Genomic DNA, 18,660 nt, shown 5'->3' on the forward strand with positions numbered 1-18,660 from the left:
ATGCTGGCCCATCAGGCATTTTGGTTCTAATTTTAATTATTTGTTGTACTTTTTTAACCCCACACCCATACTATCAGCATTTAATAGTAAGGTTAAAGACGGAGCGCCGCTTCCATTCAATAGCCGACTGCCGATTTCCGTAGTCCCAGTGCACTGAAACCGGTTTAACAAAAGAACAGCCGGTTCCGGAGACAAATATTTTGAATTCTCGGCTGCAGAGCAAAGTGATCAATGCCGTGGATTTAGGTCCTGACCCTTTGGAGGGAAAACCCATGAGCGGAAAAGCAGCTTGTGACAAAATGCTGAAGAGTTGGGGTGTTGTCGCAGAGGCTCTCACCCATTGGCAGGAGGTGGCTTGTTCCACTGGCATTTTGGCAGCCAGCATCAGACAGGCAGCTCTTTTAGTACAGCCTTGCCCGGTGGTGCTTATATGCCTTTCGGTGTTGCACAAATCCCTGCCAAAGCACCTCAGCATGGACTAGAGGTGTTTGCTGCCTCTGTGCTGCTGTAGCGGGCAGGAGCTCGCCGGGGAGCAGGGAGAGAGGACGGTCACTCTCCACTATCACTGGACTTCTTCTATTACGCTTTTAAAATGCATTGGTGAAATAGGTGGTTTGGCACGGCTATTTTTTTTTCCCCTGAAAACCAGTACTATTAGCAGGGTGTAAAACAGGGCTGCTGGCTCCCGGCATGCTGCGGAGACGCTGGCGGTGAGGAGGCTTGCTTGGCCGCAAGAATGAGCTAAGCAAGGTATAAAACAGTTTGGTCTTGTCTGCGTTACTACAGCCCTGCTGTGTTACAGACACCGTAGGAAAACGCGCTGCAAGCGTTGGGTGTAGCTCAGAATCGAAGCGGTCGAAGGAAAAAATCCTGCCACGGACAGAGAGAAATGGAGGTCTCGGGAAAACGGAAGGGCACGATGCAAGCAACGCAGAGGGATCGGGCTCTGGCTTCCTTAGCTCACCTGCAGTGTACTGATGGCTAGTATTTCATCACCATCTCCACAGGGCGGAGGGACGCCTTGGTCCCCGACCCCCCCAGCCCATGGCTGGGCCCCTCCTGCCCTTCTTCACGGCGGGCGTTAAAGGCTGCACAAAGCACCGGGCAGGTGCCACATACCAGCTGCCCCAACCTGCTCCCCGCTGCCTTTAGAGGCTTCCTACCGGGAGGTCCACTTTTAAATTTTGGTTGATTTTGGAACAGTTCCTCCACGGGAGCGAGTCAGTCCTGCCAGAGCTCTCCCTGAGCGCTGTCAGCCCCGGCTCTCCTGCGGCAGCCCCCACTGTCGGGGAAGGGGAGGAGGACACCCGCCCAGAGAAGACAGGGACCCTTGCTCCCCACACAAAGGGGGCTTTTGTTTCTGCAAACAACCCCAAAATGTAGCCAGAGCTTACTCTGACTGCAAGGGTGGGAGGGGGGAAGCTGTGAACTTGGGCACTGAGGTTGAAATTGAACTGGAAGGGGGAAGAGTTCATGTTCATAAGAGTGCCTTGTATACCCCACAGGCACTGGTGGGTTGGGAGCCCCTCTGCCGAGGGGATCCTTTGCTCTCAGGTCAACAGGGCAGGGCCTTTAAAGGATCTTTTTTCCCTTTTTCTTCTGGTCCCAGACACAGTCCTCACCTTTAAAGTGGTCTGCTGGAGAAGGGGGGCAGAAGCTCTTGGGGATCTCCCAGGTCTCACCTCTACTGTCTAGAAACCATTTACAAAACAGGCGATAAGAGTGTGATTAAATCTTGCCGCATAGACAGATTGAAGCCTTTCCAAGCCCTGTTCCCATACCTTGCTGGAGCCTTGTAAAACCCTTGCCTTGCCATTTGGATTATGATTAACAGACAGTTTCCTCCCGGCTACGCTACAATTGCTCTAAGCCCATAGCTCTAAGAGCGTGCCTGAGGTCTCAGCTCTGGGTGCTAGCCCTCTCCCGGCTCCACACCGAGGCGGCATCGGGGTTTGCACCAGGCCCCTTCCCCTTCCCCACCTCCTTGCTTTGTGCGGGCAGAAAGCCCTGTGGGTGACCTGCTGAGGGCCAGCAGTGGTCCTGCCTGCGCCGGCTGATGGTCGTCGCTGCTCAGCCTCGCAGCAGCCCTAAAGCCCTAAACCAAGGCACGTGCTGTCCATGGGAACAAGCATGAAGGCCCTTACTATAGCTTACAGGAGCAGGCTGTGACCCTGCAGGCGCTTCCCGGGGTACGGTACCTCCCTCCGCGCCCACTGAAACGTGCGGGAAATCGCAGCGTCAGTAAGTGTCCTGACGCGGGGAGCAAGAAAACGCGTGAGGGAGGGGAGCGGTGAAGCGTGTCAGGTCGCCAAGTGGAAGAGCTGGGGTGGCTGCAGGTAGCGCTTTGTTTCGTCTGCGTCTCTGCGCTGTTCTTTTGAGCCGCTGTTCAAAGAAACGTTTGCTGTCAAAGATCCAGCGACTCAGCAGCTTGTGCCGGGATCGCAGACGGCAGCTCTCCCTCCGGCAGAGAAGGGCCTTTTAGGTAAAGTCCCCTGCAAAGCCAAGGTCTCTAAGGGAGCGATGTTTTGGACCTGTTCCCCCCTGGAGTAATGAACTTGGGAACAGGTGTGAACCCATCAGTCGCCTGTTACAATTTTCCAGCAAAGCAACAATGTAAGAAATGAGGATTTGCTACATCCTCTCTTTCCAAAGTGCAGCGCTCTAAAAAGCAGATGAAAAATGCTTTCTGCTGAACACTTCAATTCCTTGCACATATTTGCTCCTGTTCATCCCCTTTATCCACACACACACAAACTTCCACTGTGTTTTATTCAAGTGCTTTCAGGGGCATTTCAGAAAATCTCTCCTTTACATGTGCAAGACTGTATACTAAATTTCAGTCAGTGACCCCAGTCTAATTTTCCTCAAGAGATTTTACGACAGCTGGAGAGCGTTTGGAGCTTTTGAATCTTTAATTTCAGGGTCCTCCTGCGAGCAAGGAGCACCGAGAGATTTGCATCACAGCAAGGTCACACAGGTATCACTGATGCAGAGCTGGAAGGCCACGAGATTAAGTAGATGCAACTAAACACATAAAATGATCTGGAAAGCCCTTAGTACTGGGGGTGAGGAATGAGACTACAGGTTCACAGTTTGACACTCTAAGACGCGTGACTGCATTTGCAACACCGGCAGTTAACGCAGCACTTCGGCTGGATGGAAGTGCAGTGAGGAGAAAGCAGCTTCCATCGTCTAGAAATTAACTTAAAACAGTTGTTTCCTCTTTCAGGTTATGCCTAGATAACACTTTCTAAGCACCCTCCTTTAATAGGATCTTGTCTACAGATTAGCCGTTCTGAAAAGTTTGTGCTCCCTCATCAGAAGAGCGTGCGCAGCCCACAGCTCGCCTGCGGGCTTTTAAGGATTCCTCTTCCAGCCAGACCGACAGGCAGGACCTGCCGCAGCCGGCCGGCAGCAGGCAGCTGGGCAAGCCCTGGCTGTGGCAAGGAACGGCCCTTCTTACAGCAACGTGAAATGCAGGGAGAGGAACGGAACAGGGATGAGTCAAGCAATAGGAGAGAGGATCATAGAGACGAGGTGGAGTCGTGCGTGTGACTATACCACCAGAAGGAATGTGTGTATGAAACAGAGTGATACAGGATATGGTAACTTTGCTCCAGCTTACACGGATTTATAGCCTTTTTTTGTTTTGTCACCCTCTTGTTAGCCTTCCTTTCACAGCATTTTTATAGCTCCTAGGAAAGTTAAGAAAAACAAAAAATTCCCTTTCAAACTGAAAAGCTTGATTATCCCCTTGACTTAGCTCTTGCTTTTCCCCTATCCCATCCCTTTTTCTCCTGTAAGTAGGTGCTATAGCGTAATTTGAAACATTCCCTTCAGAGACACCAATCCTTGAGTCTGATGAGAAGGCAGGAGGGAGTCGGGTGATTTTGCAGCAGAACCCAATGTGCTGACTGCCGGCTATTTTTGTTTGCCTCACATCCAGCTGAAATCAGAAACCTGTTTGCCCGCTTACTTCATCAAGAAGCTCGTATCGCCACCTCTGGGAGCTACAGCACAAACCTCAGAGGAAGAAATGCGGCAACAACAGAAATGTTGGTTGGTTGGTTGGTTGGTTGGTTGGTTGAGATGCAGTTGTCTGGACTCCAGTCTGTAAAGCTGCTCAGTATATTCAGCTCCCTCTGTCTCTTTTGAAAGGCAGGCTTGGGAGCACCCCAAAAATCTCACGAAGTCCATCAGTAATCCAAGCATATTTTTAAAGTAGAAAATATTGAATTATACCTTATACCATGGTATCTGCATACAGGGACATAGCTTGTTTGTAATTCATAAGAACTGTAATGGAACCTTTTTTGCGCCACTGCTAGTGCTTGCTCAGGCATTTTGGCCCCTTGAGGGCTAGATCCCCTAATATGTCAGTGGTGGGAACCCGAGGACTTCTTAGCTCCCAGTTCCAGCTGTGCCCAGCTCCCCATCGGGCAGGGACACAGCTGCATGGCAGCCCCTCTCCCTTCTGCTCTTTAAAGCATGGAAAGTGGCAATACGGGCTGGGCTGAAGCTGTGGCGTGCTCCCATCCACTTCCCTCGACACGGGGACGAGTTGCCAGCACTTGTGCCCCAGGCGGTCCAGACAAAGCTGAAGCCGATGCGGTTGATGTGTGTGCAGCTGCTCCTTGGCCGACATGTGCAGAGGGATGAGTGCGGGTGTCAGACCGTAGCCAACAGCATGAGGCTGAGCTCAGCAAGAGGAAGGGCACGGGCTTTGCAAAGACAAGGAGGTATCTCCATGGTCAGATGTGACTTGCTCCTTGTTCCACTCCATTGACCTCGGTTTTCCATCTTCAATAGTTATGTTGTGTTGTGTTGTGTTGTGTTATGTTATGGCCAGACTCCCTTTTGGAGGGAGCTAGTAGTTCCCTGCAAGATGAAACCCAAGAACAGCTAAGACAGCTCACGGTATCAATGACCGCCGCAAACCTGGCTCCCCCCAGGCATGGAGAAGATGTTTGAATAGCATCTTTTGCAAGGGCCAGCATTCATTCACCCTGCAAAACAGCCACCAGGGCTAGCTGCAACACAGCCTGCTTGCCATTTTGAGCACTTTAAACTGAAACGCTACGAAAAACGATGACTACCATGGGGCCAGCCACGTGGCTCTCACGCGGCCCCGGCAGCTGGCTGCGGCAAGCTGCCCGAGTCCACCCCTCCCCGCCGGGCTGGAGGCACAAACCCTTCCTTGGTGCAAGCCAGCAGGCCCACCCAGGTGTGGGCTGCGATTTTCCTACCGCGTAAAAAATGTGACACGTGGGTGGCCCAAGAGCGGGAGCGGCCCCCGCGTGACAGGTAGGGCATCCCTCGCGTCCGGGCCATGGTCCTCGGAGGTGACGGGCAGAAGAGCTGGAGGGAGATGTGTGGAGGCAGCAGGTGAAACCCAGGAAATAAGAGCGATATCCTTGCAAGAACATCGTGCAATTGGCTGCCCTTCTGCTGAAAGACGTATTTAATTCACTCGGAGAAAAAGATCTCTGTCAGAGGAAATGGTGTTCACAGAAGAGATGCTGTTTTGTCCCTGGAATTATGCAAAGTGGACAAAAATACATGGCAGCAAGGTCACTCCCTGTGATTTGCCATTTTCTTTGCCTAGAGACCAGAAAAGGTAATTCTATTTCACACGCAGACAAATGGTTTGAAATCTGCTTCATAGCTCAAAAGCAGGCAAATAAAAAGCACCAGAGATGCTGGAAAAGTCTCTCTTGGAAATGAAACGCAGCGTACGCTGCAGCCGAAAGTTCAGCCGTGCAGTTAATGAGGTGTGACTGTTTGCTTTTGCTTTAAAGTCACACCGTGCTTTAGACACTTGAAAAAATCTGTTTTAGCTCTAAGACTAAATGAGAAATAAGTTCTTTTTCTCACACCCTTTCCCATTTGTACTATTTTTAGCAATGGGCTTGTCCTTGTCAGTATATCAAATGGGGCAGATGACAGGTTTCAAGGGCGATGGCCAGAGGGGGAAAATGAAGCAAGATCATCGAAGCGGTTGGGTGAGGCCGAGGTGGTCCAGCGGTGCCGCCAGCGGCGCAGTCCGTCGCGCCGTGGTCTGTGGCGCGGCCATCTCTAGCGAAGCCTCGCCGCTCTATGCAATGGCAATCGAAACGGAGCGGCTGCGGGCACCGGGGACTGTGAACTACCTCGGGAAAGAAAAGTCAAGTGGCCAAACTCATCTGGGAGAGGAGCTCTGCCTCCTGTCCTCTGCGATAGGATTAATGAGAGCCGGCAGGTCACGGGAAGGGGCGGAGGAGCAGATGTGTAAGGGGTCATTACCTGCAAGGGAGGCAGAGACCGTGTTTTGCTCTTGACTGAAATACTAAATACAGAAGAAAGCGACAGGGAGGCTATCGATACAAAGTGCTTTGCCACTGAAGAGCTGACTTCCATCATCGGATTGTGGTGAAAGAGTCCAGTGACCTTTGCAGTATTAAATGCTATATTAAAGTAGCAGGTATTATTTATTAAGTGTTAACATTCTTCCCTAGTTTTTAGGAAAGGATGAAACAAGCAGGTGCCTGAGTGATAAGCACGGCATAAAAATCTAGCTGAATCACTGCCGTCACACTCAAATAATTGTATTAATTTGAAACTGGGTTTCCTGGAATAGTGTCATGAGATACCCATTTCCTCTTCGAGACAAACCGGACAGCTGAGGAGATGCTGCAGAGTGGATTAAGCAAGAGATAGCGCTCTAATCCCAGTTTTCCTCTCTCACTTGGCATCCCTGGGAAGGACAGCATCCCTGTCCTTCTGATTTCTCATTTGTAAAATGGGGATGATAACTGCTCATCTCTCAGGGCCATTATGAAGATTAATGTGTTTACAAAAGCATTTAAAATGCTAAGTACTTTTGGTTCCAGTCCTGTGAGATTGGAAATGCCAGCACTGAGGTGCTGAAAACCGTAAGCTCTTGCTAACTCTAGTGGAAACTGTGGCTGCCCAGCACTTTACAAGAACGGGGAGAAAGATGCCATTGCAAAAGTCATGAAGCCCCATCCTCCTTTGTTGCATAAAATGAGAGCCGCACCATGCCGGCATTGTATCTGATAGGGCAGGTAACACAAAAAAATCATCATTTAATTTCATCCTAAGAAAATTATTGAAGACTTTTCATTTGGAAACATGTTGATGTAGTTTATCTAAGGACCGATTCCCGCACCTTTGGTTACAACCGGATTTTTGGCATCAGTATAGAATAGAGTATCAGCCCAGAATTTGCTGTACTTCTGTTAAGCTTTAAACTCCCTCACGGTCAACACAGACTCTCAATTAGCCTTAAAAACCCTCTTGTTTCATTATTACCAATACAGCCAATTTTAGCCACTTTTCTTGCAAAATGCGTGACAAATGAAACCAAAACCCAAATCAAGCTTCAGAACCCCTTAGTCTTAGCATTTGTGAAGAATAACCAGCACTGACCCTTTGCCATACGCTCCTTCACCCAGCCCCTAGGATCAGACAGAGGAGCAGTTAACTGCATCTGAATCCAGTAAGGTCCCTGCATTACTACTACCTCTTCCAGCCCACGCAGAAGTGAAAGTCAGCGGCGTTGGCGGGCTTCAGGCTTCCTTTCACCAATTCTCTTTTTCACAGTGAAACAAACTTAACAAATTTGAGAAAGGCACAGGAACAGGGAGAGGAGTGGGCTGGAGGAATTGGTGAACCAGGGATGATAATGGTCTCCCCGAAGGGAGCACTAACTCTGTGGGTAAGGGGAGGGATGAGAGAGGTCGCGGCTGTATGCGCCAAGGCTGAGGAGCAAAGTGGGGTGGGGCGGTTTACTGAGAAGATGACAACTTTTATGTGAGAGCGAGACCGGATGCCAACCTGCAGGAAAAAAAAAGGTCCGTCTGTGCACGGCTATGTGCAGACAGACCAGGCGTGCTGATGTGTCCCAGTAAAAGCCAGCTGAAGAACATGGCCAGGACTGGTAAGATTTTGTGATGAATTTGAGATCTAATTTTACATCTGATGCCCAGGACTTCAAATCTGTGTGTACAGAGCGTCTGCTGATTATTTTTTTTAAGACGTCATATGAAAAGTAAATATCAAAGCTGTACGCTTTGACTCACTTGTAATACCAATAAAACCCATAAAATGTTAAGTTGTCCTCATATATTTGGCAGGCTCTGAAAATGATGGTTCAGGAGATGGATCGCCGATGTTATCCACCGTTACAGTAACGCCTCCTCCTGCTATGCGTTCTTCGACCGCGGCTGACCGCGAGGCAGTACTTGCCACTGCGAGCACTACTGAAAGCAGCTTTGAAACAAAAAGTACTCCGAGTACTGAACTGAACGCCGTGAACAATCAGGACAGCCTAGAAGCAGCGGAACAGTCTATCTTGACATATGTTGTCCCCGTCGCGCTGCTGGTCCTGCTGATCTTGCTGATCGTATTTTTTGTAGTACATCATAAAAGGAAAAAGTCTAAGCAAGGTAAATCTGACTTCTCATGCATCAGAAGGACATTTTTAGGACGCGCTCGACGTTAGCGAAATGTTATGCGGAGGCCTGGGATGCCACGTTTAGGATATTCTCCTCCGGTTGTAGTTGCTCGTTTGATAGACAGGAAAGGGATCCGCTCCCGGCCAGCGGTGCCTGGGCGCGCACCTCTCCTTGTGCGGGAGCTAGTTCTGGTTCTTGGCACCTCCTGCTCACGCTGCACGCCCACGGGAGCCGCGGCACCGAGCTCCGGCTCCTGGCAACGCCGGGAATGGTGTCCGGACCCGACCGTGCGGCGGCAAACGCTTGCTCTTCTCTTTATGCTCAGTAACTTCACGCAAGGTGAATTCAATGCTTCTATTGCCTGTGCTGCCCAGGAGGTAAAGTTGCCCGGAGCTCCAACAAAATAAGAACAAGCAAAACCGTTTTGTGGAAGACTTTTAAGGGAACCTGTAGGGTGGTGGCAGCTATGAAGATACCACAATAAACGAGCTAGGAATCCCGCGGTCAGACTGCCCAGGTGCTGCGATAGGGAGAGCAGTGCTTCAGGAAGGTACTTTGATCTGTTAGCAAAGAGATCAATAACTCGGAGTGTCAAGCCACAGAAAACAAACTGAGGTGTCATATTAAAACCCTGCAGTTGGTAAGTGAAGTCCTGAAATGGTCCTATCAGTGTCTCTACAGAAGAGGAGTGCAGCTGTAAGCTCCTCAGCCTGCAGACAGTGACATACATTCGATACAGATTTTAAGTCCATTTTTCAGGGCATTTTTAGGCTGCACCTGCCTTATCGCTGTGTCACCCTCACAGCGAACTCTAAATTCACGACCAGGGCACCTAGGTGCCCACCTGTTTCTGGATGACCTGAGATGCAGGTACACTCTTCAGAGGGACGGGAAATGTGGTGCCTTGCAGGGGCACAATCCTGGGGTCTCTTGCCCTGTGCCTATTGCCTGGATTTTGGGCATCCTCAAGGCAGGGGCAGATGCTTCTGTGGCCCTGGCGTGGCTCTGCACTCAGGAAACATGCTGGGACGAGTGGGAGGTGTCAGCACCCATTGGCAACAATGAATTAAAAATAGTCTGATGTAAGACAGTATATAATGTGAAGCCTATATGCAGTTCTTTATTCTTTTTTGAGGACTGAGGCTTTTCAGTCACTTGAGTCCCAGAGAGGAAGTTATTTATCTGCGTAATGGCTGTTACACTATTTTTTTTTTCCCATCTTTGCTTTGTCCTGGGGTCATAACTAGCTTTGAATCCCTTTTGACATCTGGCCAGTTCAGCTTCATTTGCCTAACTGAGATTTAATCTGCCATGCAAGTCCACACCCCCCTTCTTCTCTCCATGAGTGGCTCTCAGAGGCTCCAGGCAGAGCTGGATTGTCCCGACGCTTCCAGTAAACAATTTTTGTGCAGCAGTGGTTCCTTTTCAGGATTCCCTTTCTCTCATGACACCTGTTTTGCTTAGGGAAGCGTGCACCTGCAGCGTCCTGCCCACCGCGGCACTAACACTCGGTTTCCTCCCAGCACGGCTGCGCTAATAATGAGCTGCCATTAGTGTGTTCAAGATTAAAAGTAATAGGTTCCTCTGAAAATTACAAACAGGATGAGATGTTTTGTCTTTCATCTACAAGTTAACTATTACGCCTTTTGAAAATGCAACCTGTTTTACGCGACCCTATTAAAGGCTTGCTTGCAGTCTGGACCCTGTATATTTAAAGAGCAGAACTATGAACACCAATTTTTTTCTTTTCCAGATGAGCTGGGAAGCGAAAATGTGAAAAGGTAAAGTCTATGAACATCACTCTCTCTTTCTTTTTTGGTCTTTAACAGGATATTATGATTTTTGGCTCCTTCACTCCCCGTTTCAATTCAGTCGTACACTAAACACCATTACCTTTTGCCATCAGTTGCTCCAGTTCAGTATCTCCAGAGGTGGCCCCACAGGCACCCACCACCCACCCACCCCTACGCCTGCTCTAGGCACCCACGGCTCCCCCAGCCCCAAGACATACCAGATACTCCATGAGCAAAGGGGATCAGTTCCCAGGCTTGTCACAAGCTTTTATTATTCAGAATAAGCTCTGTGCCTTGCTCCTGTTTTTCAAGTTTGTCTTCTCACTCCGAGGTGAGGCAGAAAGGCTCGCCCCGCTGCCGCGGCAGCGATGCCTGCGCTGCTGGGAAAGCAAGCCAAAAGCTGAGTGGTTCTTCGAGTGATAATTTTTATCATTACCTTTTATTGAGCTCCATCTTGCTTATCAATGCCAGAAGTTATTAAATTGGCCTCACAGGACCAAAAAAAAAAAAAAAAAATTTTTTTTTTTCCTAAAAATATTTTTTCTACCATGTCACTCCGGGAATGATCAGCAAAGGGAGGGTAAACGGAGGTGTTTAAATAAATGCAGAGTTACTCTACTCATGCTCTTTCCTTTTGAAGTTGCTGTCAATGTCATTCACAGCTGGGATGAAACTTTAGGCCCTCTGCTTTTATCACTGGAGCAGCGTGACTTTTGCCACGTGTTCTAGCAGGGCAGAGACAAATTATTTTATTTTTCAGTTTTCTGTTCACAGTAGGGCCAGTTCTGGAACAGCTGCAGCGGTCCTGTGTCCTGGCACAGACCAGACCGTGCCACCCAAGTACCTCCCCATGCCACCTCCCAGCCAGCCCAACCTCTGCCCAGGGCCGGCATCTTGCTGCCGCTCCTCCAAATCAGTTCGCAGCCGTTTCGCTTGCACCCCTTGGGCTGACGTCTTCGCAGATTACTAGGCTAGGACGGCTTTCCAGGGTTTATACGTGTGCCTGGAATTATGAACGATTCATACAAAATTACTACATCGTGAACTGTTTGAATTAAACATTTTGTGTAATGCCTTTTCTTCCCCTCTCTCCTCACAAGTCCTATTTTTGAAGAAGACACACCCTCTGTTATGGAGATAGAAATGGAAGAGCTTGATAAATGGATGAACAGCATGAACAAAAATGGTACACGGTAACCCCTCTACTCCACCATCCCTCTCTTTCTAGCTGACATAGATCCCATGCATAGAAAAATCGATGTAAGGCATTTTGTATGGATGTCACTGCTTTCCCTTCAACATTTTTAGTTGTGTTCTTGACTCCCTGCTACTAAAATAGCAGCACAAATGTCAGGGGTAGAATTGTTCAGGGGAGTATTTTAGTTTGTGTGGGAGCTTACTTTTAACATATGATGGAATATCATAAATGTTTTGAGTTTCTAGTAGACACCTCTATTAAACACACGTATAGCTGTGAACAGTATTTATATTTTTAAATACACGTTTAATGCTAAATACCAGTTTCTGAAGCATCTAGTCCTTTCAGTCTTCAGAGCTTCTCCACTTCTGTGCTCCACATTGCGCTATTGTAGAAGAAACACACCTTTACCCATAGTTCAAGCCACTGTTTACTTAAAACTGCTGCCAGCATCCTATGAATACATCCCTCCCCTCTCTGTGTCCTTTCCCTCGCTTGTCATCTCTACCGCATGGAACGCAAGCTGCTCTTTGCTGCCAGCACCATTCACCATCTACATCTTCTCTGGCAAGTCTATCAGCCCATGGAGCAATTAGTTATCACTTTATTACCTGCCGTAATGACCACCAGCAGCATCTTCAGCTCTTTCTTAGCTACTTTTAGGTATCTTGTATTTCCCAACTCCGCCATTTTCCTCCCAACCGAAATCTCCCAGCCAAAATCTCCCTGGGCCCTGCTTCCTCCTTCAAGGCTCTCCTCAAAAAAACGCAGGTCTTCAGTAAGGCGTGAATTATCCGAGGCCCGATTTTGAACCGCTTAACAGCTTCTCACTGGCTGGGGAATGCTGAAACCCTGATGCTCGTTTCATTCCTGGTCCCTTGCCTTATATCCAAATGGCTCATTTGCCTGACCTCCTAGGGATGCTTTGTTTTTCAGGACATAAAACTCTTCGGAGCATTTCCTTGCGTTAGCACAGTGCTCCACATGATGGGGCTTTGACCTTCGCAGTCCGCAAGCTCTAGCAGAAAACATGTGCTACGCAGCAGTAGTGAAATAGAGACATTAAGTATAGGACACGGGGAAATAGTGCCGTAAAATATTTTTTTAAATTCTGTGGACAGAAAGGAGCAAATAGTTTACATCTGGGGTGGGGTTTTTTTTGTTAGCCTTCCCTAAACCCCTGCCCCAAATTCCCAGCTGGACTATAAAGCATAGGTGCAACTATAAGCAGTGGAAGATTAACACATAGCCCTCCTCATGGCAGTTTATAAGAAATAGTCCTTAAAAGTAGTTCGTTTGTATAGATGTACATAAACAACTGAAAGACATACAATAAAGAAATTATGGCAACACCTATCAAAGGGAAGGAGGATTTAAAACATATAACATTTACGCTATGGGGACCATGCAGCTTTTACAGCTAAAAGGGTGCAGAAAAGCATCTGCAGTTTTACATTCTAGAGAGACTGCATGATAAAAGTTGATGCAATTTTGAACTAAATTTAGAAGAGCTGCCAAGAGTAACTATAGTCTTGTTTCTTACCCTTTTTCAGCTGACTGTGAATGTTTGCCTACTGTAAGAGAAGAAGAAAAAGAATCTATTGCCAACCCAAGGTACTTTTAGTTCATTATATTATTTGAAGAACTATGGTTGATGTCATTCCAAAATAATCTATTTTTTTTAATATGTGATTATAAATAGAGTGATCCTTTGGTCTATTTAGCTTTTAAACTTTTTAAATAGGAACTTTAATTTCAACTTAAACAAAAAGGCTTGACGTTTAGTTCTAAACCAGTCCTTGCTTGTGAACTGCACCGCTAAATAATCTTGCGGTTGTAAACCTGTGCAAGACAGACAACCAGATGGCACAGATGGAGTTTCACTCGCTGATCAGACTTTAATCACAGTTTCCCAAGGTGTTAATACAAGCATTCAGCATAGCTTCCTCGGCACTCCTCACTCCCCTCTGCCGCCGGGTGCCTGCAGGTCCCCGAGAACTGCTGCCAGATGTTTTGGCTGGAGCTGCGACCTGCCCAACAGGGGCTGGTCCCACCCCGAGAGAAACCCAAAGGACCTTGCCGGTGCCGCCGCGCAGCGCTCCCCCGGAGCTGGCGCTCGCTCGTGGTCCAAGCAGAGATCCCAGAGGGATGCAAAACCACAACCCTGACAGCTTGTAAACTTAAATTCGTTCTGGCTGGTTTCCTCAGGATTTTGGCCAGAACCCCTAAGCCTCTCTCAAAACTCCCATTTCCCCTAATTAAAAATCATGGTTCCAGCTGGAAGCAAGGGGCTGTCCATCGCCCTTTCCTGCACGCTTGTGTTACAGCTGCATTTTGGGGAGTGGGCAAAGCAACTCCTCTGTGCCAGGTTATGATAACAGACAATTAAACCACCCTGTGTGCCAAGAAAATCCCTGGTGCAGTGGAAGCAGCGGACGCAAGCAGGCGAGGCGGGGAGCAGGGAGGAGTGGCAGGAGGAGGACCTAGGTCTTCCCCTTGCCATGGCACCAGATAACTCAGCTCAACAGGCCCCTCTGATGGAGCTGCACCTCCCTCTAGACCTTCGTGATATCCCGATCCCCCCGTTTTCTGAGTTTCCTTGCTCAGGAGTGAAAGAGCCGTGATGTTAAGTCACCGCTGCTGGAGACTCCGCAACTCAGCGGCTCCAAAGCTGCAGCTTCAGGGTAGCTTTTGGATGGGGCTGCTGCACTGCAGCTATTTGTATTTAAAAGGTTTCTGCTTACACCTATTGCAAGAGAAATGGTTGTTGTGGAGGGGTTTGTTTGTTTGTTTTTGTGGTTTTTTGTTTTTGTTTTTGTTTTTTTAAATAAATCTCAGATTCTAGGTTCCAGATGCAAGCAAGCACAATAATTTTACCCTGAGCGGCTGGAAAAGATGCTGGATTCACTAGCCAGCTGGGTCTTCCCTTCCAGCCTCTAAATAACAATTCAGAGGGGGAAAATTGTTAAGGAGAGGCAGCTGCACAGTGGTGCTCTTAAAAAAAAAAACAGGTTTGCTGAGCATAGCACTGACTATAGGAGGGAGTATAGGACAAAGTGCGCTTGAGCCATATGCTAACACCAGCAGAAGTTAGTCATGCTCTGAAGGGCTTTTTAGGCACAACGACACCCTGAGCATTAAGGCATTAAGTTTACTTCCCAAAACTTATCAGTTCATTTTCAGGGGAAAAAAAAAAGTCATCATGACCTACCAGCTTGAGCTGACATTTTAAATACCATCCTTGCTAAAGTGCTTTTGTACTAGATTTGCATTAACCCCATCAGAAGGTGGGGGTTTTTGCTTCTGACTGGCAAAAGGTATCTTTGGGCTACACCCTACCTCAAGTTCCCCACCTGTAAAAGAGAGATATTGTCACTTCAAAGCGCTACAGCGAGGCTTAAGCCTTGATGCAGAAAAGCAGCCCTGTTCAGATAAGTATGCTTCAGCCAGAGTGAAGGTATTCACAGTATTTAAGCATATTTTCTTATGAGTGGTATCTTAGGGTAAAGACTGTAGAGAAATTTATGCCTCTAAATCATAGGAAGGCAAACAAATGCCAATAAAAAGAGGGGATTTATCTCTAAAATGTTGAGTGGCTCAGACAAAGGATATTAGTTGAATACAAAGTGCAAGATTATTAGGTTCGATTTCAGATTCTGAAAGACTGCTTTGCTTGGGTAAATTTCTTCTCAAGTTATGGTAATTCTTTTTTTAGATTTTATTGATGATATTTCAATACGGGAAACATCTCAAGGCCTCACTGAACATAGCTGGCTGAGTTTTGTTTTCTTGCTTCATAAAGATGCTGGGGAGAGTTCATCAAAACCCAAATGTTTTGAACTATGAATTGATTTTCATATCATTTTGAAAACATCTCTGACTAAACGTTTCAATAATGACATTTTGACATTTTCATAATGAAAGTTGTTCCAAAACTACTTTTCAGAGTAAGTGACTTTTTCATAGCAGATTTATGAGAAGTTTAAATAACAGAACCCTGTGGTGGTGAAATATTTCTAGGTGTTTCCCTTAAAACTACTTTTTCAAATTTCCTTTTACATGAAGTTTTGAAATGTGCTTAATTTCTAAGTGAAAAGGGATCTGAAGTGGTGGGATTTCCTGGTAAACAAAAAAAATGGGTTCCCGTTTATTTCTGCAATTGAACCTTATCAGACCAAGATCTGCTGCTTTCCCTGACCAAACTCTCAGCTGAATGATGTCAGAAAGAGAACTACATACAGAGAAATAGATGTTTTCAGCAGCTCTTTTGAGCAAGGACAGTGAAAGACTATGAAGTAAAACGAAACAAAGCTATTATTATGGCAAAAATTTGTACTCCTGAGCATCAAGGACGCAGATCTGTGCACAAGAGGCGAGATACGACAGTCTGGGCTCCTTGGTAGGTGCAGGTCGTCTGCCTTGCGCATAAGCTAAGTTAAAAATATATTTTTAAAAAACATATCCACATATGTATGTATTTAAAATAACAGATCTTGCCTTTGAAACCTGGTGCTAAAATTCTGATTGCACCCGAGCAGAGAACCACGAAACCTCCCCAGCCTGGCCGGGGCTCCCGTCCCGCGCACGCAGGAGGGAGGGAGCGGGCCGGCGGGCGGCCGGCGAGGGATGATGCTCCCCTGGTGCACAAGCGGGTGCAAGGCCAATCTCTTCTCTGGGGTCCTTTACTCCCCCGGCCTGTCGCCTTCACAGCACGGGTCTTCGTAGGCTGCCGAGTACCCCTCGGCTCTACCCCGAGGGGGTTTGGTTTTCCTTGGGCACCCTCCCGGTCTTTCTGTCTGAAAAAGAGTGACTCCTTCTTATGGAGAGATGTTCCAGGTGGGGAATAAGTCGGTACAGAAAGCAATACTCCTTTCCCAGGCTGTGCCTCAGTTTGGCAAGGAACTTAAAAAAACACACGAAATATTAAGGCTATTAGTGACCGGTTTAACTTCAGAGGTGGTTTAAACCCTGGCTGTTAATGCTGACTGAAATCTAGCCAGCCGATAAAAGAAAAAGTCACATTTTTAATATGGGCATGAAGAAAACATTTATTAATAAAGTGCTAGGGAGCAAGCTAGCTAGGCAGAAACCAGCAGGGCAAAGAAAATTCACCTGTTACAAGGCCAGATTTAATACAAAAACTCCATCTGTCAAAAATTATCCTCACCTGTGGAAAGAGGGGGATTTGATTGCTCAGTCCTCACCTGGGAGCAGGAGAAAGGGTGCCGGGGGTAGCCACTAACCAGCAGGGAAATCAGACCAGCCCTTGCTGGCAGCATCTAGCTCCTCAGAGGGGGTCCTTCCATGCGTTGCACGGCTGACCCGTTGGTTTTCGGACAGCACCTTCTCATGGACTCCAGAGATACTCTTGCATATTATTTCCTGCTAACTGCTGAGACAACTAACCCAACAGCATGACACCGGTGTGTTTTTTTTTTTCTTTTCCTTTTCCGCGTATACGCAGTGATGGTGAATCATGAAGTCAGAACGGCAAAGAACTGGTTAAAGGGACGCAGTGCACAAGCTAACGATCCCCCAGATACTGGGTGAAATGGATTTACATACAATTCATCTCAAAAGGCCAGAGAAGCAAATGCTTTTGTTGTGTCCTGCTACATAGAGTCTTCACAAAGGAAACCTCACCAAGGGGAAGAAAAAAAAAAAAAAAAAAAGAAAAAAAAAGGAGAAGCACTACAGTAAGATTAGGGGCTGATTTAAATTCCTTCTGCAACGAGATTCATCACAAATCAAGAGAAGCCTCTTCCCCCGCCACCCCCAAGTTCTCAAAATAGTCCGTGTTTCTGTCTAGTTCTTCAGCTGTATGTCGTGCAGAACCACTTCTGTTCAAGTTTGGTGGGCTTCTTTGTATTTTTTGTGGGTGGATTTTTTTTTTTTAAATATAAACAGCATCTATAATTCTGGACTACCCTGGTTTGGCAGATGTGAAGCTCATCCTATGCAATATTTGGTTTTCAATCTGCTTTTTGGTAACGGCGCACTGATTTGCACAGGACTTCTGCTGGAGAGGTACCAGAGCAGGACTGACAGACCAGCTCTGACGACAGAGCAGCTGAAAAGCCTCTCAAAGGACTCAACGGAAGCGACTGCAGCCCAGAGAGGGCATGGTCTTTGTAGTGTGCTTTTTGGTTTTCTAATTAAAGGCATTGTACAAGTGAAAAATGTTATTTCAAGGTTGCCTTTCAGTTCGTTATCTCCACAGATTAGTAGCCTGGACTAGCTCTCACCTCCCTGCCCAGTGCTGCTCTCTAACAACCACCTACTTCAGGAATATTCAACTTGAAAACTTTTTTAAAAAAATAAGAGAGGTTGAAAAATTGAACAGTTTGGTACTCACACCAAACACAAGCTTAAATGAGTATGTGCTACATGTAACTACTTGCTCAAGGTTTTCAGATGCAATAAGATTTCTGCTTCTTCTGGTTTTGAACATCATTGAGCTTGGAATACCTGAAAGACATTGACTTCTAAATGTGCCTGATCACCTTTAATGACACTGGGCCGGGGTGGGGAATCAGACTCCTGAGATACCTCAAGGTAGGAATATAAATATTGTGATCACGTCCATTGATGTTCGGTGGCATATCACCTATGGATGTAGTTTAAATATGTAACACACACATGAAAGTGGCTCCTTGTCTGTGCAAAACTTCCCCCACCTTATTTAAAATATTAAATTCACATCCTACCATATCTTATATCCTACCCTATCATATCCTACCTACCCTCATCTTCTATTTAAATATATAATTTCTTCCTACTCATTACATGTTTAATATGACCAGTTTTGGTTTGCCTGCAAATATTTCACTAATAATGTTATCATGCATAGCTTGGTTAAAGAGACCAAACGCACACCCCAAGCCTCTGGGATGACAGCTAAGTGTCACTAACAGCTGACAAACACAGAGCAGGGTTCAGCTTTGCGAGTAATTGAGGATATGTCAAAATATAAAATGAAAAACTGTTTACAGCTAACCATATTCATCCATTACTGAACATGACTTGACTAGTAATTTCCTCAAAGAGTAAAAGATTTCTTCATTGTTCCAAAACAATTTATTGCAAATATTGGATTTAATATGAGTGACAGTAAATTAATTTTCCCTGCTTAGACAATTTTTAACTTCTAAAAAAATATTTTAAGTTCATCTTTCACAACTTTTTTTTTTTAACATTTCCACAAGTTCCTGAC

The 18,660-nt window shown here is 46.7% G+C and overlaps 1 protein-coding gene across 1 annotated transcript in view; it reads left to right on the top strand.

The window, feature by feature from the left end:
• TMEM154 (transmembrane protein 154) overlaps positions 1 to 13,061 on the top strand; it is a gene marked incomplete at its 3' end in the record, with an annotated part of 13,418 nt that extends 357 nt beyond the window's left edge. The window contains exons 2-5 of the mRNA XM_010285052.1: positions 8,136 to 8,447; positions 10,210 to 10,237; positions 11,350 to 11,435; positions 13,001 to 13,061. Coding sequence (XP_010283354.1) covers positions 8,136 to 8,447; positions 10,210 to 10,237; positions 11,350 to 11,435; positions 13,001 to 13,061 — 487 coding nt within the window. The remainder of the gene's footprint in view (positions 1 to 8,135; positions 8,448 to 10,209; positions 10,238 to 11,349; positions 11,436 to 13,000) is intronic.
• Positions 13,062 to 18,660: the final 5,599 nt, after the last annotated feature.

The sequence above is a fragment of the Phaethon lepturus genome, unplaced genomic scaffold (assembly GCF_000687285.1).
Source record: "Phaethon lepturus isolate BGI_N335 unplaced genomic scaffold, ASM68728v1 scaffold30564, whole genome shotgun sequence".
Lineage (NCBI taxonomy): Eukaryota > Metazoa > Chordata > Aves > Phaethontiformes > Phaethontidae > Phaethon > Phaethon lepturus.